Genomic DNA, 21488 nt, shown 5'->3' with positions numbered 1-21488 from the left:
CAAGAAGTTTGCGGGGATAAATTGGTCACAGTTGGCACAGGACCGGGGTAATTGGAGAATAATGGGAGAGGCCTTTGCCTTGCAGTGGGCGTAGATAGGCTGGTGATGATGATGATGGCATGTACGACTGGTGCACGCGTTTCGCATGCGACTGATTGTTACGATTGATTGTTAGGACCTGTTTTGGCGTCGTTCGCTGGTCGGAGGAGGCTCACGACGCGTGACTGGCAAGCCAGATGCAGTCGTGCCATCGTTGCGATCATCGGGAGGCCACAGCCAATGAGAGCCCGCTGAGCCCCAACCGTCCGCAACCGGCTTGCGTTGCTCGAGTCAGATCGGGTGTTGGGAACTTTAGGCTTAGCATCCTGGCGGATATTTGATCGCCGCTATCTGTGCAGCTGCGAATGACAATCCGTAACACAACTTTTCACCACAATATCATCCCCTTTCTCGCATGTGGAACTTTATTTAAGCTATAACTGCCGTTTGAGCGATCGGTGACCAAGACATCTGCGTAGCCTGTTTCGATGCTTCCGCGCAGGTATCGCCATCGCTCGGCTGCTCGGCGCACCACGCACCGTAGCGACCGGTCAGCGTAGGCTTGCATTGCGGCAGATATCTGATCGCCACTTTTAAAATAAGCCCTGACAACAATCCCTAGCACAATTTTTCACCACACTAACACCTACTTTCTCACATGTGGAACTTCTTTTTAGCGATCAGATTGATTCAGAAGAGCAGCGACAAGTGCAGTTGCTGCCGTGGTCTGCACCGGTTCGAGCCGCTGAGTGTGCCGAGCTGGCAGGCGCGGCTGGCGTGTGCGCGGACTGTTTCCGAAGGCAGGAAACGCTTCACGATTGCCTGCTTTATCCATTTTTTGCGAACAAACACGCGGAATCTACAAATTCAGCTCAGCGATCGTCGTAGTTGACCATGGAGCAAAAACAGTGGGTGGAGCGACGCTGACGATGCACGCATCGGGCCATGTGTCTCAAATTCACGCGTACGACTAGTTGTGGCGACAGTCGTAACGATCAGTCGCATGCGCATCGCGTGTACCAATCGTACATGTATCCAGCGCTTGAAGCTAACTCATCCCAATGGTACAAGGAAAAGCACTGTGCTCGCCTTCTTCATGAGAACAAACTATCCTTTTGACAGCGCTGGTCTAAATGAGCTAAATCGTGCTGTTGACAGTTGAGCCCGAGTGGTGGTGGGTGTTGTGCAGGTTCGACGATTGCCGTCCTGACGGTGATCATCCTGGTGGTACGGCACTTGATCGAGGTGTTTGTGGCCGAGGGTCGCCAGTGGAAGAGCAGCGACACGCAGCACATAGTCAACTGTTTCATCATTGGCGTCACTGTCTTGGTGGTGGCCGTCCCCGAAGGTCTTCCATTGGCTGTCACGCTCTCCCTCGCCTACTCCGTCAAGGTGCGTGTCGTGCAAGCGGGACTTCTTCTCGGGTGCTGCCTTTGCTGGCAGGAATTCGGGCACTTTGCAAATTTGTGGCTCTCTTCTGTTGTGCTCTTGCAGAAAATGATGAAAGATAACAATTTAGTACGTCACCTAGATGCCTGCGAAACCATGGGTAATGCCACAGCAATTTGCTCGGACAAGACCGGTACACTGACAACCAACCGCATGACTGTTGTCCAAAGTTACGTATGCGGTAAGTTTCCAAGCACGTGTGTGTGTGTGTGTGTGTGCATCTGTGTCCTGTGTTCTGTTTTTGTCTTGGTCAGCTGCTACAGTTTGTTTGTGCCTCCCATCCGGCAACCTGTATGAGGGTTTGGGATGCTGGTTTTGCAGGTGTTCTCCACAAATCAGCACCGAGGTACGAAAGCTTACCCCCTGTTGTGGCGGAGAAGATTGTGTATGGCATATCAGTCAACAGCGCCTACACCTCAAGAATTTTTGTGAGTGGTCGCATTCCCCTCCATCTTTGTTTGCCTGTAGTGGTGGCTAGTTTGTGTCAGAACCTCGTTGAGTCGTAGTATCTGGTGGGGAGGCGATGGCACACCATGCAGGATGGCTTGGCCGGTTAATACGAGACGATCGCATGGTGTGAAGCAGAATGACAATGTGGCGGGGATGGCACTTATGCTATGATTGGGCAACGTGGCCGTTTGCTCAGGCGTATTCCTAGGCAGACTGATTTCACTTTAGGCTTAAAACATGTCTAGATAAGTGAATTGCAGCTCTAAATGTCTGGAAATGGGCTTTCACAGTCTTCCATTAGCTTAACAGGTGGCATTCATGTGTGCTTTGTGCTTTGTAAAGTGGTTCTATCTACGGGGTTGTGTCCAGCATTGAGGGTGCCCGCCATTTTGACACGGTACGCTTGCTTTTACCAATTTTATGTGCTGTGCGTGAGGTTGATCCACCCCCTGCTCACAGCCCCCGGAGAGTGCCGGCGACCTGCCCAAGCAGGTGGGAAACAAGACGGAATGCGCCCTGCTGGGCTATGTGCTGGACCTGGGCCGGGAGTACCAGAGCGTGCGCGACGACATTCCCGAGGAGATGCTGCACAAGGTCTACACCTTCAACTCGGTCCGCAAGTCCATGAGCACTGTCATCGCCCTGGACGGAGGCCGGGGCTTCCGCGTCTACACCAAAGGCGCCTCCGAGATCGTCCTCAAGAAGTGAGCGTCCCTGCTACCACAGCGCGCTTGTTTCACTTGGGACATACCTAAATGTTGACCAGCAGAGGACAGGTTGTGAGCCAGCGTTGCACTCCTGAATTACCGGTCGGCTGCTGAGAAATTAGCAGTGAAACGGCTTTCCAGCTGTCATTGCTGCGACAGTTTAGAAGTCTTGTAGCATTGGGAAGTCAGGTGGCCTGCGTTTCAGCCACCTCCACGTGTTGAGGTGTATGCAATGCCTCCGTTGCGGTGCTGTTCAGGTGCAGCTTCATCTTTGGATCTGGAGGCCAGCTGGACAACTTCAGGTCAGAGGACCAGGACCGCCTGGTGCGGACAGTCATCGAGCCCATGGCCTCCAACGGACTGCGGACCATCTGCGTCGCCTACAAGGACTACATCCTCACGGTGGGTCCCCAGGCCACCACACCTGGCTCAGCTCGTTGCTTGAAGAAAAGCAGTCGCGGGCCATCTCCACTAACGGGAAACCTGGGGAGGGGCAAAGCATGCAGTGTATAAGTGTAGTCAAAGATTGTAAGTCTCTCTTGCCACACGGTGCGCTCTGATTGGGCACCGGAGAAGCGCCAGTGGGCGGAGCAATTGTGCGCTTGCTGAGGCGGTGGCGCCCTCTCTTGCATTGAACCGGATTTAAGCAAATAATTAAATGAGAGACAGACTGGCCGTAAGTCGCCTTTGTGTCACACGCTTTAGCATGCTAGGAAGTGTGCTAAGAAGTAGCGCGAGGCGTTGGAAAACGTGTTCCGGTGTTTTAGTATCATGACTACATGAGACGACAGGAGGTTTCGAGAGCCTGAGCCCCTAAGGTTCTTCGCCCCTAAAAGAAAGGTCCAGCTGTTATTTAATGGACTGCAGGAGTGTTGCGTTGAGGACACTGCATCACTCAAAGGTGTTTATTCTGCAGTCTATGTAGCTTAGGAAAGTGCGCCGACTGTCTTTTTGTTACGTTTGCTTTTCGTTTTCATGGCCGTGCCTGACAAGCTATCTTTCGACAAATTTTCTCCCGTTCTTGTCGAATAGGCTTTGTAAAACTGGGTTCATTTTGTTAGCAACAAAAAGTTTACAGATTCATTCAACTGGGTGGATAGCTACTGCGAAATGTGTGCCTGTAAAAACAATGTGAAGGTGTAGGTAAACGAAGGTCGAGGTCACTAGCCATAATGTTGTCACTGTGTTGGCTGCCAGTGCACAGGTAGCTCGGAGAAAAGCTACATGCCGGTACATTTTATATTTTTAGGGGTCAAAGTCCAAGAAGAGAGGTAGCCTCGGGGTAAGTTGTGAAATTCTGAGGCTTACAAGACTGCTTGAGCCTACTTTTGTGCCTCACTAGCTTTCCCTATGAGCCAATGATGCTGCTGCGGTAATTTTACATTTCCGTGTGTGTTTGCTTAGTGTGAGCTTGAAAGGCACTACTGTTTTGCTTCTTTCAGGGTGCAGGTGCAGGAAGAAAAGGTTCTGTTGTAAGTTTGTAATTGGACGAGCACATGGTTGCGATTAAAGCATGTGAATGTTTGGGACGTGAACAACATGTTGTAATTTACAATGTTTCGCTGTTGTGGTAAATTTGTATTTCCTCGTGTGTTTGCTTAGTGCATGAAAGGCACAACTGTTTCACTTGTTGCAGGGTGCTGCAAGTTCTGGAAGAAAAGGTTCTATTGTAAGTTAGTTACTGCACAAGCAAATTGCCAGAATGAAGGCATGCGAATGTTCATGACTTAGATACCATGTTATTTATTAGGTTGTTTTGCTACTGTGGCAATTTCCTGTTTCTTTGCGTTTGCTGAGCGCAAGGTTGGAAGGCCCAACTCTTTCACTTGTTGCAGGGTGCTGCAGGTTCGGGAAGAAAAGGTTCTATTTTAAATTAAGTTAGTTATTGGACAAACAAACGGCTGGAATTAGAGCATGCGAATGTTGGTGCCTTAGATACTATGTTGTTTTAATTTAGGGTGTTTCTTTCAGATTGATTTCAGTGGCTGTATCGCTGTGGTGCCACGTGTGCCACTTTAGGGAAGGGTGTAATAAGAGGTGGGAGGCATCATCCTAGGCACAGACTGACCGCTGCCTTGTTTTTAGTGCTAGCAACACCTAGAATGACAGTACCATTATTCGGGAGAGTAAAGAACAGGGATCACGGAATGTTGGGTGAAATCAGGCTACCTAGATCTGAGAACGAAAAAGGGGAAACTGGTATGTAAAAAAGAATGAAACGAAGCTTAAACAGGCAGGGTGGAGGAGTTTAGAATAGCACTTCAGAACATATTGCGGTGTTTAGCCATAGAAGATAGCATTAGGCATACTGAATGGCAACCTAACTACGGTAATCACAGCATCACCAGTAGTCTTCCCTTGCAAAAAGACCTAGAGAAGTTACTACCAGACTGCTTTAAGAAAATGAAGAAAATTACCGAGAGACGCAGGGACGTGAAAGTATGAAGAACAAAGAAGCAAATCAGATTAGAGTTGTCAAAATTGGGCAGCAGTTGCGAGGTTAGTGATATTCGTACAAACAAAAGGGGAAAAAATTCAAGAAATGGAGGAAACTTAAAGGGACCCTGCAGCACTTACCATCGACTGCTCAGAATGTATTTTGTGGTAAAGCCTATTGTCCCAGCAATCTCCTCCCGCAAGAATTAAGGAGACATACAAAAGAGGAGGAAGTTTAAGCTTGTTTTTGGCAGAGATAGTCTTTACTCATAACGACTAACAGGGATGGGTTAATGAAAGTAACGGGAAAGGGTCCACAGAGACTTGTGTGCTAGCAATAATGCCAGGCAACGAAGCGGAAGTAAAAGGACTAGCTTGGTTTGAAACTAACTAAAATTAGGTGGAAAAGGGGCTCAACATGGGCGCATGTGGATAGTCATTCTTGCTCTTTCAAAGCTAACACAGATCTGGTTGAAATAACTATTTAAAAAAACGTAACCAGCAGCTGAGGTGAGCCCCTGGTTGGTCGAACGCAACTGATTGGAAGGGCTTTTGGGCTGGAGGGACCGAGTGACACCTGGCCGACTGCTCGTGCAGGGTTCGAACCCCAAGCCGAATGATGTGACAGTCTCGGAAGAACCAGACTGGGAAGACGAGGACAACATTGTCAAGGAGCTCACTTGCGTCTGTGTGGTCGGCATCGAAGACCCTGTCCGACCCGAAGTAAGTGTCTTTCCACGTTTTTGGAAGCTTCCCGCCATGGACTGCTCTGCCCAGCAGTGTAACGGTCTCGAGCCATGCATTGAGCTGGTTTATCACCATTCTCACTGCTGGGCTGTGCTCGCTGGCGTAGGGGTATTTTCTCGGCACATGTCTTCCACGATCTGCTTTGCATTTGGAGGCAGTCAGCTTTCCTTTGGTGTAACCATATTGAACAAGCAGCGCAACAGGGATTGGACCAGAGAAGAGTGAACGGTGACACAGCGCTGTGAATTCCGCCCCTTTTGTGCTGCTTGTTCGATATGGTCACTATGAACCAACTAGCCCAACTTGCCACCCTTCTTTCCTTTTGTAAGCATCTTTAGTAAGCCGTTCCACCAGCTGTACTTTGTGGAGGAGCCACTGATGTCGTGCTCGCTTACCTGCCAGTGACATCCGAGCTGCATTTGCTCTTCTCGGTTTCGAGATGGTCGCAGTCCTCCTGCATGTTCACTTGTCGCCATTGCCTGCAGGTCCCCGAAGCCATCCGCAAGTGCCAGCGGGCGGGCATCACGGTGCGCATGGTGACCGGCGACAACGTGAATACGGCGCGGTCCATCGCGCTCAAGTGCGGCATCATCCGGCCGGGCGACGACTTCCTCGTGCTGGAAGGGAAGGAGCTGAACCGGCGGATCCGGGACTCCACCGGCGAGATCCAGCAGGCCCTGCTTGACAAGGTGTGGCCGCGGCTGCGGGTGCTGGCGCGCTCCTCGCCGCAGGACAAGTACAACCTGGTCAAGGGCATCATCGAGAGCAAGCTGAGCGACAACCGGGAAGTCGTGGCCGTCACGGGCGACGGCACCAACGACGGGCCCGCTCTCAAGAAGGCCGACGTCGGCTTTGCCATGGTGAGGCAGCACCCCCTTGCCTCCGCAGATCTGTGAGCTGGACACACACCACGGGTTGTCACGTCCGCTTGCTCTTTGAAAATTTGTCAGGTGGAAGCGTACACACAACGTATTAACTATGGGTTTTTGTGTCGGGTACAAGGTTTGCACTCAAGGGCTGCATTGAAAATGGTGGATCCAGTGTTGTACCCGGGGCTTCGCCTTGCGCCTGGCACTTTGCAGGTTAGCCCCATCTAAAAACCACATGTCTAGTGTGATCTGTAGGAGCCTTGAACGCCAGCGCGCGCATGCTGCCCCGACAAATACTGCGAAAAGGATATTGCTGGCACATTACCCATTTAATCGTATTTTTAGGATGCAATTGCTACGAACTTGTTTTTTAACTGTTCATCAGTTTCTGTGCCTTTCACTTGGAGTGAAAAGTTGGGTGTTCTTGTGTGGCGATAGATGACAGAAGCAATGAGCAGCCGGTGCTGATAGGCTTCAAAAGACCTCGTAAAAAACAAAGCACAGTGTAGGGTGGAGACTCAAATAAGACATGACACGAGCACTCATATTTCGTCTTATTCCTTTGGTACCCATCTGTGTCAGTTTTTTTTCACGAGGTGCCTTACAAAAGCGCCCTAAAGCAGCAAGCTCTGTCAAAGTGTGGCTTGTCTCACGTGCCAGGCCTTAGCAAGTCCCCTGTTCTTCCTGCCTGTGGTGTCCAGGGCATAGCCGGCACAGACGTGGCCAAGGAGGCCTCGGACATCATCCTGACGGACGACAACTTCACGAGCATAGTGAAGGCGGTGATGTGGGGGCGCAACGTGTACGACAGCATCGCCAAGTTCCTCCAGTTCCAGCTGACGGTGAACACGGTGGCGGTCATTGTGGCCTTTACGGGCGCCTGCGCCATCCGGGACAGCCCCCTGAAGGCGGTGCAGATGCTGTGGGTGAACCTGATCATGGACACGCTGGCCTCGCTGGCGCTGGCCACTGAGATGCCCACGTCCAGCCTGCTCCTGCGCAAGCCCTACGGCCGCACCAAGCCGCTCATCTCACGAACCATGATGAAGAACATCCTGGGCCACGCCATCTACCAACTCACCGTCATCTTCCTGCTGCTCTTCCTGGGGCCGGAGATATTCGACATCGACCCGGGCATGGGCGTGCGCCTCTCCGAGCACTTCACCATCATCTTCAACACCTTCGTCATGATGACCCTCTTCAACGAGGTCAACGCCCGCAAGATCCACGGCGAACGCAATATCTTCGAGGGCCTCCTAACCAACCCCATTTTCTATAGCATTCTGATCATCACTGCAGTTGCTCAGGTCCGTCTCTTTTTTTTTTTTTTCGCTCTCTCTTCGTTGGGGGGGGGCAGTGCCTTATCTGCGTACACTGTCAGGTCTCACGGCTCGATAATGACCAAGTGCAGTCAGACAGTTTTGCTTGTGGGTGATAGCCCCACGCCACCAAGCTGGGAAGAGAGTGAGTGTTTTGCTATGTTCCTAGCATTGTCGGGCGTTATTCTCTTCTGTGGGCCATTGACGGCTGCAGTGTGTCCCTAGTCAAATGTTGGCGGAAATGTAGTTTCAGTGGTATTTCTGTCGGAAGCACTGTGCCGTCTCTCGGCTAGTATCCTGGCAGTGAAGGCTCAGCAACTTGTGGACTGGGAACGGTATAAAACCAAAGGAGCAGGAGCATTCTACTGAATGCATGGTTTTCATCTACCATCCAGAGCACTCCTTGCAAGCAGGGTTTGTATAAACCTTTGATTTAGAGAGATCCCTTCAGGGGCCCGCCCCGTATCCTTGGAAACCTTTGGGAAAGCTCAGCTGGGAGAAAGAAAACGGACTAAGCTTGGTGAGCAGAGCTAGCTTGAAGAGTCGCTACTGATGTATGCTTTGTAGTAGTAGTGGTGGTGCACTTTTAGGCTGGTTCTAGGTGAGGAGATGTCTTCGTTTGTGGGGGGGAGTGCTGGCTAACGGTGCTTCTCTCTCTCCCTCCCTCTTTCCCCCTCACCCTGGCTCTGCCTGCGCCTGGGACCCACCCACCATCACTGCTGCGCACCCTGGCACCACCCCACAGGTGATAATAGTGCAGTACGGTAGCGTGTTTTTCCAAACCAAGGCCCTGAGCCTGGACCAGTGGCTGTGGTGTGTGTTCTTTGGCTGTGGCACGCTGGTGTGGGGCCAGCTGGTGACCACGGTGCCCACCAAGCGCATCCCCAAGACCTTCACCTGGGGCTCGGGCGCCCCCGATGAGATGATGAACGCCACGGGCTCGCTCGTCGAGGACGGCTCTTCGGGATCCCTCTCGCAGGACGTCAAGCGCACAGGCCAGATCCTCTGGATCCGAGGGCTCACCCGGCTGCAGACACAGGTGAGGGGGGTGGGGACGAGGATGGGGAGCATCCTCCTCTTCCTCTTCCGGAAGTTGAGCCCGCTCGGGAGCTGACCGGGGTGCACACTGGCTGCAAAGTACTTGGCTGTCCGCACAGAATATTATCCAGGGGCTAGTGTGCCAGATAACGAATGCTGTGTTTGGTGCAGCTTGCGAAGTTCAAGGAAATTTCTGGCATTCTGCTGTCATCAGAACTAAGATAGGCAAGCTCCGAGCTAGCAGACTTGCTCATTTTACACCTAGAGTGGTGGCACTGTGGACCTCTTTAACAAACGCTGCACAAGCTTAAGCGAGAGAGAATCCGACGTTTAGTGTCGGTGCGCTCCTGCACTTGTAAGTCAGCCAGTGTGAACTCTGTCTGGTCCCTGTTGAGACTGTAGACACCAGCAAAGTGTCTCTTAAATGCCGTTGTCGTAACTGAAGAAGATTTGCCGCTTTTACTCGGGTGGCCGCCCGTGAAGTGCGATTTGTAGCGCTTGTGGGAAGTGGTGAGCCCGTATAAGCTGCAATGGTCCGTTTGGGGGCTTGTTAAGTTAGCTATAACTGCAATGACAACTCGTTGCGAACAGTCGTGACAAGTCCTGAACAACCTTCGGCAGGCCAGAAAATTGGTGCAGCAGTTAAGGAACATCAAAGTGCTAAAAAAAGCTTTACCTGTGCCGGCAAAATATTATCCGTGAATGTACAATAAACGTAGCAATTGTGACAACTATTCGCTAATATTGCGCAAAATGCCAAGAGTCGGAAAATGGGCTCTGCTGCGGTGCACAATCTTTTCAGCACTATGACTTTTCGCGAATCTAGAAATTGAAAAAGGATTGGCGTAGTAGCTTGTTACAATGTTTTTTAATTTTGGAAGGGAACGGTGAGATACACCTGCAAAAGTAAAATAAACCCATGTGAAAAATTTCATTACACTTTTTTGCGGACTTCAACTGCAGTGTGTACTAAGCGTTACTGAGCAAGGTGCCTCGCTTCAACAATATTGTTGGCCACTATTGTGTGTTCTAATTTTGCCCAAAGCAGTTTAAAAAGGTCTGTGATTGAGAGTTATGCGTGAGCTACTGTCCCCGCCTTCTGTCAGCAATGTCAGCTGCTTATACTGCAACGGCTAAGCTGCGAAAGTCCGAGGTGATTACTGCGGGTGTATCACAGTGCTGGTGACTTTCTTTGTCACTGGAAAAGATAAAAGGGAATTGAAGGTGAGAGATGGCAGCCTTAATTAATTTTAAACACGCAAACTATGCTTCGTTGTGGAATAAAATCAGGAAAGCTAAGACAGGTTTAACTTCTTCAATTTGAGCGAGATGGTATGGAACCTTCAATATTTTGTTCACTTGCACTGGGCATTGACAGTTACTTGGCATGCCATAGGGGGAAGTTAATGCTTCTCCAAAATGTTTGTAGTTGTAAGCGAATTGGTTTGTTGTTTCGTTACTTTTCATCACTTTTTGAACCTTCCTTTGGTGTCACGATGATGTGGTAACATGCCACGAGAACCTCTCTCGATCTATTGGTGTCCAGGCTAGAGTAGCCTCTTTAGCATCAACCCTAGCGCGAAATGACTGCCCAGAGCGGCGTTTAGGTAATCTTTTGAAGTGATGTTATGGGGGCAAACTGGAAATCTAAGTGGGTCTGCAGATTTGATGTGCTCGTCTCTGAGAGCCAAGTTGCTAGCCTCTGACCTAAAGCTACAGGGACGCTGTCCTGGAAATTGACGATGCTCTATCGGATCGATGCTGTCGAGGATGTGCACAAGAAAAAGGGCCAGCGAGGAGGAATCGGTGCAGGCCAGCACCCCAAAAAGTTGCTAGGAACTAACTGGTGAAACTGACATTGTGTTGTACCTCTTGTAGCCAGTGTGCCGTTATGCACTTTTGATGGCCCTCCGGCTACCCGCACTAACTGACCTGGGGAAGAACCCTGCATGGTGGTATGACACAGTTGTGCTGGCATGTGTGTGAAGTGGCTGCCCCCGTGAAGGAGGGGTGGTCGGCCATGCGAGGGGGGTTTTGCCCCCTGTGACCATGTGGGTCCCCACGCACTTCGGGTTGTTTGAGGGTGGGGTCTGTTTTAGTTGTTACCTAGTCTGTGTGTGCAGGTGTGTGTGCGTTGCCTACGTATTGCATCTTGCCCACTCTTTTGTTTTGTGTGTGTGTGCGTGTGGGAATGCCTCCGTAGAGTAGAGCGGCGCTTTTTTGTTGGGAAGTACACTGTGTGGCTCTGGCGCGATGCGTGCCTGTTTGATTGTGCAGCATTGTGGTTGGCTTCCCTTTATTGAGTGTGTGTGTTGATGACGGGGTCGAGTGTGTGCACCCTGTCCCATGTCGCTGCTCGGAGCTAAAGCCAGGGGGAAGGGGTTCAAACTGGCTGGGGTTCAGATGGGAGGGGGTTCAGAGTTCGTGCCCTGTGCTGTGGCGGCTCGACAGGGCGTGGCAGTTGTGCCACCGTCTTAACGCGGTTGTACGAGCTTCCAGCTCGAAGGGAAGAAGGGGCTACCATGATGCCTGTTGATGGTGGTGCTGCTGCTGCTGCAGCTATAAATACCAGCTTCTGTTGCGAACACTAACATGGTCATGGCTTCTGTTGGTGGTTGGGAATACCGGAGGACTTGTTTTATCCCCGTTGCTGCAGTCGGGGGTGTGTTATGTGTACTGCCTGTGTGTCTTCCCTCCATTAGGAGTAGTGGTGGCCACCACCCTTTCCCCCCCCCCCCCCCCACCCCCTTACCACCACATCTTTCTTGGCACGTATGCCAAGCTCTTTGTACTGTGGATCCATTTTTTCCACGTTGTGACTAACTGCTTTCCCATGACTGCTGTCTATCTTCCTGTTCAGCGCTTTGACGAGTGGCAACACGGTGCCAGTTGTCAGGTCGCTTTGACACTTATCTAATAGTGCAGCTCGCAGACTGTTGATTTGTTTCGAAGTGAGTAGTGGCAAGGCATCAGTCTCAAAAAGGGTTTGTTACATTGTATCATTAACTCTAGTGAGCATTACAGGCTTTGTTTCGTGATATTAATGAAGACTGTGTGGATTTCTGAACCACCACTGTTCCAAAAGGGAAATCCATGTACACCTTTTAGTAACTGCCAAAATGGTCCTATATAAACTCGAAGTTAAAAGGTAAATCTACCAAACCTTTCTGGCATACTAGGCCACAAATGGAGAATTGCAACGTGTGATAAAAATGTAATATTGTTTCTATGATTCATAGTTCCCGAACATAGCGTATATACATAAACGAATAAATGGACACCTTGCTTTAAGGTTGCAAGGTAAATTAGGGTAGCAGCTAAATTTTGTTACAAAATGACCTGAAAAACTGAACTTTGTAGTTAGGAATTAATGTGCCTAGTGGCTTTCCTGAAGCTTTGCTAGTTTGTGGCGTAATTGCTCGAAAAAAAAAAAAGCATTTATCCAAAATCTTGGAGACTAACAGAGTGCTTTTAGGATGTCGACAAGTGACTAACTTAATGCTCAGCGCGCAAATTTTATAGGTTTCATTAACACATTTTTACAGAAGTTAAGGCTTAGGATGCCAGAGCATCCAACCCATAATGCCGAGCTCACTGTCTATGAAAGGGACTAACCGCAAGGATCTCAAGACTGGCACCCTGTCATAGCCACTGGATACAGCTTGGCAAGTTACGGAGTCAGTTTCTTCACCATTTCTCGTTAGAACCCGTGGAAAGTGTGCTTGGGTGAACTTGATGAACACTAGTAATTTCATTATAGTAAATGAACACATCTGGCCTCACCACTGAATATACCTGCAGCCATTGTCGCTGTTTTTCACACCATTTTTTACTGGCTGCAAATGCCTCGGGGCTATTCTTCTTTTCTTCTTCCTTGAAGAGAGTGAAAGAATGTCGGCAACAAAGCGTCCATGTAGCCATGAGATTTTGTTTCAATAAAGCCCAACTTTGTTGTGCTTATACCGTTCTTTTTGTTTTCAGGTTAGGTTATTGTACTCACTTTTATTTGTCTGATCGTTCGCCCCTTTTGTGTGTTTGGTGAAAAGGTTTGTGACACACTATCGTTGGGCTGTCGCGTATTACACTCAGTTGACTTTGATCCATAGCAAGTATTTTGTGCTGCAAAGAGAGTGAACTATGAACGTTGCTATATGCTCCATACGCGTGTTACGCTGCCCACTCTACGGTTGACCTAGTATGCATCTGTATTTACCATGTACGTAGTCAGTGTTCAGCTGTTACTGTCTTCTATTTCCCACTGACATCTCTCTTATGTATCTGTGCTATACCCCTCTTATCCTGTCATTTCTGGCAACACAGTGTCGAAGCTACCATCAGCTGGCAGCTCTGAGACTGCGTAGTTTTAAGTGCAGAGCACTTTAGGGGCTCGCCTTGTCGTCGTAGCTCGCTCGCTGGACCTAAGTAAAGCCACATGGCATTTTGTCGTCGTGGCGTAACCCAGAGGCTTCGAAAGCCAAGCGGTTTATATAGTCGTAAGCGTTTGGAACCCGTGAACCGCTGCCGCTTGCCATACATCTCCCCATTGTTTAGCGCAAAGAAAGCTGCAGGTACATTTGAGACAAAATATACTACGCAATTAACCAACAGCGCCCATGTTCATTTAGTTAGGAACGCTCGTTGGGTTGGTTTTTATGATAGTAAGTGAAAAAAAGTGGCAGTGCAACGCCGGCACGTGCGGGAGGAAAAGCAAGCACAAAAAGAACAGAACTCCCGCTGGCGCAGTTTCAGGCAGGGGGCGCGCGAGCACTGCGAAGGTGGGAAATTTGAAATGAACTGGGTGAGCAGATAGTGGCGCTGCAGCCCATTATGGTGAATCACTGCTCTGCACTTCCGACAGCTTTCACATTTGAGTGGACTGGCTTTAATTTCCTGAAAGGGGTGCCCCCTGAGAGGCATTGATTTTTAAAGATCTGCAAAGCTTGCTTTACAGGGCTGCCAGCTGTGGTGAGCTAAGGGCGTTGACATTGTTCAGCTCGTATTATCCTGCTGTGCGGTCTCTGCTGATGGAGCAGGGATGGTCAAAGTGTTTGCTGTGTTTTTAAATGCTTTGCTTGACAAGAAACTTTTATTCGAGACTAATGTGCACTTGTTTTCTCCGTTTTGTGTGCTGTGTATGCTTTAATAACTGCCTGTTGCGCATCGATGGGCATGTTTGCACCCGTGTTGCAGTTTAGTGTATCTAGTATTGCTCAAGGTTTTGGTATTTACCGACACCTCAAAATTTCAATTTTCTGCATTTCGTGGAAACATAAATCAACACCTAAACAGGATCTTTGTAAAGTTTTAATCAAAGAATAACTCTTGGTTTTTTATTTAATAATGACTGCAAATAAGTTTTTGCGACAGGTCTCTCAAATTGTCAAGTTGCGAGCAGTACAACTTTTCGTACAGTAGGAGATACGAAAATTTCCTTTAGAAGCAAAACTTACTTAAAAAAAAAGTATTCTTTGCCCAATGTTGCCTCAACGTTGCCTTGTTAACGATGCCTAAGCTGAAACCGGCATGGCTTCAATCGATTATTATTGTTATTGTAATGGTGTATGTGGCAAAATTTGTCAGCCTAATTTCAGTCGAGGCAAAACAGTGTTCAGGTGTAACAGTGCCTACAGTAATTTTCCTAATACTGCTCTGTGCAATTGTGCCAAGCATTGAAATGCTCATTGCTTTTAACAGTGTTTCAGCTTATTCACAGAAAGGAAGCATTATTACACCAAATGTGTAAGTTGAAAGCTTTACTGTGAAATTATGCGGGGGGTTGCACTTGCATGCTTTGTTGATCTCATTAACACTACTGACAACCACTGCCTGTTACTTAGTGCAGAGGGAGTTTCTTTGCAGTGCAGTTTCAGAGCACACACACAAAGTGGTAGCCAGTTCCTACTTGGCCAGAACAGAGGTGGATGTAAGCGTACCTGGCAAGGTTTCAGGCACAGGGTAGTTGAACACCATTGCATTGTCTGTATGGACAGCTTTTTGAACTGCATCAAAACTGTTAGACTTGGACATGATGAGGCAAATGTGAAATTTAAAGGATGTCCTGGCTCCTTTAATGTACATTCTTACGTATCTGTACTGTGAAAGCTTTTAGAAGTTGCTAGCCGAGGAAGAAAGTGCAGCAAGGACGTGCTTCCTTAGTTGTAGACCAGCCGTTTGGCAAGGGTTTAGGCCTAATTGCGTAACTGTAATGTCACGAAGTGCTGTACCATCATGCTATCTCTCAGCTCTTACCTCACAGCCCTTGCCTGACATTACACCGGCGCACGTTTATCAGGTTCAGGAATATGGCGCGCACTCGCAAACGGAGCACAAAGTTGACTATGCTCAGTCAGATATGAGTACCTTTGTCTTGCTCATGCACTTTTCTGACTAGACTAAACACTGAGAACTTGACACGGTGACTGCCAAGAAGCCAGAGTACGGAGTTGTTAGCGCAGAGGGAACTACATTGCTTGGCATTTTAATCTGGCATGAACGGCTCCTAATTCTAATGAAGCTTCAGGTTTTGCCCAAGCGGGACAAACACTTTGCCGATTAGTTTGCATACCAAAGCGAAGGATGAGTCGCAGCAGCCAGTGGCGAGAAAAAGGGAGGGCACGTTACGAGGGATGCAAAAGTTTCGCTTCTTAATGCCTCGTCAAATTTGAATTATGAGGACCAATTTACTCAGAGGAATACAGGTTAGATTGCTGATCTGATCTTCCCTTTTTGATTTGTGCCTTTTCGCTTGTTTTTGCCAAAGCACTTGGTTCCTTGAGAGGGTTTGAGTGAGACATCCTACCCTGGGGTACAAGCAACTCTGCAAGCGCAATAGAAGAACAGGTTCAAATATCTTCTCACGTACCTGTCTTGAAGTACAGCTAGGCACTTTGCTTCTTTAAAAATGCCTGAAAAATTTTATTCAACATTGAATTGTTATTCCCACTGTTGGAAATGCATCTTTACTCTGAAGGCAAAATATACAGGGGGGTGTTCCAAGGTGAATCGCAATTTATTCAGCTTGGCAACTTATTAATGTCAACACAGCAGCGTTTTTTTTTTTTTTTTGAAGCCACTTTGATTGCCACTTCTAGCACAGATGTCTTCACTGACGTATTAAGTCACTGGCTGTTGTAACCTGTCTTACGGCAATCTCAACGCAATTTTTCTCACCCATGCAAGCTGTAGTTTGGGTTTGATTTCGGGGTCCTTTGCATCTGTTGGTTTTGGCCTGTTGCAACAAAATATGTGAACGCGCAACAAGGACATATAAAAGTGAATTCTACGGTGTGGTTAAACTGCAGTCTATATGTAGTTGCTGGTAAAGATCATCATCATTTATTGCTGGGTTTGAGCCAGAGTGACCTCCGTTTAGCTGGTAAAGATAGCACAGGTAAATGCTGGGAGTTTGTTACATGGCAAGGTTTACTTCACATTGCTGTATTGCCACCCATTTAACTACTACCCCAGTGGCCTGGAATGTGACAGAGGCAGCTAATGATCTTTTATTTTGTATTAACCGGGGCCTGGAAAAACTTGATACCCTTTTGTATACATTTAAGCTGGCTACATAGTTGGAAAATGCAGAACACACAGTCTCAATACTACAGAACATTGTTTACAAATTCAAGTACCAGAAGATATTCATGGTAGTATCTAATTTTTTAAGCCACCAGGACATTTTTTTGGGGGGGTTTCTTTGTTAACAGCTTGCGAAATTCATACCTTTAAAATGGGGTGATGACTGTGCACTTGCCGCTCAGAGTCTTCGTAGGGGCACGCGTTGATTCTTTCTTTTAGTATGAGGCCAATGCATGGGGGAAAAAATGGCAAAATAAAAACAAAGGTCAGCAGGTGGGAATAAAGAAGTAGGTGTTGAATTTGGTGATAAAGCAAAACATCGCCCACAATGTTCTACTCTCTGCAGCAGCAAAAAATGCCAAATGGATGCATGCTACACAACAAAACGAAAGATAAATTTTTGCACACTTCTATTGGTTTCAATTTCTGCAGGTTAACATGACATTTATTACTATTTTGTTGCAAAAGGTCGTTTGCGGGCAATGCTTTGTCTGCAAGAGGGAGCCTGATTTTTCTCTGTTTGGTGTGCTGTTGTTCACTATATATTTTTGTAGCGTTGACGTTAGCAGCCAAAACCATCATCTCAAAGCCAGTCCATTCATTGCGCAGCGGGTTGAAAAGATGAAGCACTAATGCAGTGCAAAGAGGCCCTCAACATAAAGTTGGTGCCCTTTATTGAAAATTTCTTTCCTCGCGCGTCAGTTATTCTGACACCGTTAACCAGACACGAAAACATGCTTGTTGCCTTAATTGCCAGTTCTTTTGTTTCTTATGCATCACCTATGCAAAGCATTGTACTTTTATATCAGCTTTTTTAATGCATTACTTTTAATGTGTAACATTCAGTTGTTGTCGCCAAGCTTGTTGAAGCTGTCTGGTAGTTCCCGCACGACTGCGAGACAAAAAATTACTCGCCCCCAAAGGGAACGAATTCACCGATTAGTATCGTCTAGCTGGCAGGCAGGAAAGAGCACTACCAAAAGAAAAAAAGCAGGCTGCTTCCTGGGTGTCCCCTTCTCCCCTATTTCACCTCAAGGGTTCCCCCTTGAAACGTGCGCCGGGTTCCCCGCAGAACCCAGCCCCCGAGATGGCTGGCGAGAACATGGATCTGCTGAGTGACAGCTTAGCGCAACTGCGACGGTTTTCTGCTGCCAGTCACCACGGCAGCCCCGATGACTTGAGCGGGGGACCCCAAGCCCGCCTACGGAGGCCCCTGCCATGAGCAGCAGCTGCAGTGTGTGCCGTCGGGATGAGTGTCCCCTCCCCCCCCGAGGAGGACTGCGTCGTTTGCCTTGTGCAGAACGTAATCCCGACCTTACCGGCGGCTCCCACATTGTGCCAATGACTCTCTACCGGGACCCTACGCTCTGCAGGGCCATTTTTTTTTCTGTGCCAGTTCCCTTTGCTTTGTACAGGCTTGTAGCACCAGAATCTCCTTTTCTCATCAGGTAGGAAGTGTCTTTCTCGACTAATTTTTGTCCAATGCATGAAGTGGGAAAAAAAAAAGGGAAGAAAGGTGTCTTCGACTCAGTTTGTGTGTGTGTTGTTCTTGAAGTGTTGCACTTGTCTTCTTAGTCTCGCTGTTGTGGCCGTGATGCAAATTAAACGTGGCAAATTTTGGGCTCTGTACACGGCTTTAGCACTGCATAAATATTCGGTTCTTTTGTAACTGAGGTCATGTTGCGAACAGCGCATTATTTTTATTAGTAGTAGTGTTCATTGTGTGTTGAACTTTGGGAAGTGTGTAGTGTGGGTGCACTAGACTGCCCAAAATGAACGTGGGAAAAAAAAGGGCCCCTAGGGCCGTGTGTGTACTGTCCGGTCGTTGTGGTATTCCCAACTGTCAGCCGAAGCCGTGACCATGCTTTTTGGTAGTCGCCAAATCCATCGAGTAGTACCCCGGGTTGTCCAGGGTGTGCCATGAGCTGCCAGCTCCTACTTTCCTGGCCATTGTTTGTTGCAAAAAAAGTCATCAGCCGTGTTTTGCCCTTGGCAGACTGGGTGCACTAGTCTTAGCGTAAGGGGCTTTTTTTTTTTTTTTTTTTTGTCTTTTTCGTTGGAGTTTGTATTGGGTATTGTGAACATCATTGTAGGCTTGAAGTGGTTCCATCCTCCCACGCTCTCTTTGTTGCACCACCCCGCCGTTGTCCACCCCGCCAGCGGTGGGCGACAGAACTGGTAGTGGGTGGAACCAAGCCTTAGACGCTGCTTCCCCGAGGCCTACCGGTGCCCCGTCCCCATCGTGCTTGGTTAATGCCTGTATGGTGTGTCATGGCCAGTGGGTGCAATGACAGGGTCAGGTGGTGGCCGGGTGACGTGTGTGCGCCGATTCTTCGCGTATCTACCCCCCCTTTGTCTGTTGTGGGGGGGGTGGGCATGCGAGGTGATCGGCCTAAATTAACGACCTTTTTTTTTCTCCCCCGAAACGAGGTTCCTTTTGCCATCACGATCGACTGTTGCGGCTGGCGTCTGTTGGTGGGGATGAACCATCGGCCCGTTTGTTTCTTTGAGTGGCGGGTTTGAGTCTCTCTCTCTCTCTCCTTCCCCCCCCTTTCAATTTCGGCCTCATTCCACGCCCCCTCATCACTTCCTTCGCCGGCCCTGCACTGCTGTTCTTCCCTTCCACTGCACTGCAGACCCCTTGTTTGTTTTTCTCGAGCTCTGTGTGGCCAGTGAACTCTTTGGCCTTTCTTTGCCCACACTGCTTCGTCCCCCCCTTCCCCCTGCACAACCGTGGCTCTCTGCTGGCGTGTTCGCGGTGGCAGGCTGCATGCCTTGTCATAAAACAACGCCCGTGTCGACCATGCGTGTTGATGACCGGGGGAGCCATAGGCTTTCAGCCATCTCGAAGCAGCGAGTTGCACCATAAAGCAGAGCCCGTGCTGCGCTGGGATGTATCTGTTCGAGAGAGAAGCCGTGCTCGCACAAGACTCTCCGAAGACCAAGCGGCCAGGAGTCGAGATAGACAAGGTGGCTTTCCTGCAAGGCTTGCTCTGGGGTTCGCACTTGAAGAGGACAGCAGCAGCAGCCAGTGGATTTGGAGAAGTTCCAGTCGGCAGTGCGGACCCTTAGCTCACTGCTGGGCCGGGCGGCTGCCGGCACGAGCCTTCTCGGGCGAAGCGAGTGGAGCCGGTGGGGTCCCCGAGGGCCGCCCTTCCTCCTCTGCCCATCCTCCTGTTTGTTGTCTTGATGTGCCGACTGTGCCCCTCTCCCGTCCTGCCCTCTTAGCATGCCCTGGTTTCAGAGCTCCGCTGTCCACCTGAGTTTGAGTAGCGTAGTTGCTTTTCTTCGCCCACTTTTGTACACAGTCCCCACCTGCTCATTCTCACAACTTTTTTTGTTTCGTTACTCTCCTCCTTCTCTTTTAGATTCGTAGAAGCACAGCCCTTCCAAATTTGTTCCTGACCATTTCCTCACACTGACATGAAAGAAACGAAAGAGCTTGGTCATGTGCATTTATGCCGCGGCGTCATGCGCAGGCCTGAATCCTTTGAGCCAGGACGCTTCTGGTGATGGTGGAGCGTGTGCGTTCTGTTGGAAGTAATTGTGCACAAATGATGCAGCACATTCTTGACAGGCGCTTACAAGGCAACGAATTGCCAAAAAGTTGGGGGTAGCACACTCATTCTGCAAAACCTTGGCGCTGCTGTCATCTTGAGTGTGCAGCTGCTTCTTGAAACTACTAGAGTGCTGTAGCAACTAAAACTAAGTCTCTTTTGTTTATCCCTAAAGCTGCACACTTCTTGTAGAAACAGCAAGGATTTATAAGCTTTGCTTGGTGTACTCGAAGCATAGGATGTCCCTGAAGCTTGAAAGAGCCTTTAATGATAAACGAAACATATCTGGCATTGAGGAAATGTCTAAGCTCAAAACCTTTAAGGAAACGAGAATCGCGAAGTTCGGATTATTGGCCAAAGAGGCAAAAATTTTTAGGGGGAGCCATTGGACACTTAAAAATTTTCACAAGAATAAACTAAGGGTATCTTATTTTATTTTATTGGCAGACACAGTAGCGCGAGATGAAGGAGTAGGTAATTAAAATATAGCTGTGATACATAAAGTATAATCCCCAGGGAATAGTTTGCACTTGATGCTAATGGGAATGAAGCAGTGCCAACAACATGGTCTTTTCGTTTTCTTCTTTCCATCTCTCTACCTCTTTAACTTTTGTGTAGTTTGTGGGGGAAGCTTGAGTAAGGTCATGGTTGTACGGAAATTTTATGCTGCATTTAGTAATCGTACTGGAGTCATTTCTCTTTTCGTTTTCATTTCCATAATTATATTGCTCATTTTCTTCCACTGTGGGGCAGAGGAAGTAGTCTCTCGCACAGATGGTCAAGCAAACGGGTTGCCTTACCGCATAGCACGGTATGCAGTGCTGGGAAACGCATTGCATCGTGTGGGGGCAACGACCCTCGGTGACAGGCCTTTCCAAAAACAGTCACGCTCTACCATCTCGAGGCAGTCTCCGCTACGCGAGTGCTCGCACGACTGTGCGGGCGCTGTTGGCCTTCCTGTCTTTTTTCTCTCTCTCTTTCTCGCTTTGCTGGCTTTCTTGCTTTTTCTTCTCCCTCTTGCTTTTGGTTGCCCCCCACTGGGCGCGCTGAGATGACATTGGCCACCCGTCATCACGTGACAACACCTACTCACCCGACTGACGATACTTGCTGGTCAATGCCAACACATACAGTTCATTAACATGGCACAAACTCTTCCTGGTCGGTTGTCTGCCTTCGAGGCCCACGGGGATGGTGATCACAGTACCTAATACATGCAGGGACCATAGGTGGGTGGGGGGGCTGGGTGGGTGGGGTGTCGGTGCTCTACCCCGGCACAGAGAGCGGCTGTGCGACACT

General features: G+C 48.9%; 1 protein-coding gene across 22 annotated transcripts in view; it reads left to right on the top strand.

The window, feature by feature from the left end:
- Nucleotides 1-21488, top strand: part of Pmca (plasma membrane calcium-transporting ATPase 3) — a 283076-nt gene that overhangs the window by 243180 nt on the left and 18408 nt on the right. For 21 of the 22 annotated variants that reach the window (XM_077682997.1, XM_077682996.1, XM_077682993.1 and 18 more), the window contains 9 exons: nt 1229-1431; nt 1534-1669; nt 1810-1916; nt 2398-2642; nt 2903-3047; nt 5679-5804; nt 6314-6688; nt 7399-8004; nt 8762-9055. In XM_077682997.1, coding sequence (XP_077539123.1) covers nt 1229-1431; nt 1534-1669; nt 1810-1916; nt 2398-2642; nt 2903-3047; nt 5679-5804; nt 6314-6688; nt 7399-8004; nt 8762-9055 — 2237 coding nt within the window. Of the gene's footprint in view, nt 1-1228; nt 1432-1533; nt 1670-1809; nt 1917-2397; nt 2643-2902; nt 3048-5678; nt 5805-6313; nt 6689-7398; nt 8005-8761; nt 9056-17704; nt 21425-21488 lie in introns of those variants that run through there. The other variant, XM_077682999.1, reaches the window with a different exon arrangement.

This window comes from Haemaphysalis longicornis, unplaced genomic scaffold, assembly GCF_048455015.1.
Source record: "Haemaphysalis longicornis isolate Haplotype H1 unplaced genomic scaffold, Haemaphysalis longicornis Haplotype H1 scaffold_9, whole genome shotgun sequence".
Lineage (NCBI taxonomy): Eukaryota > Metazoa > Arthropoda > Arachnida > Ixodida > Ixodidae > Haemaphysalis > Haemaphysalis longicornis.
Note: the sequence above shows the minus strand (reverse complement) of the source record. Positions and strands in the feature narration are given on the sequence as shown.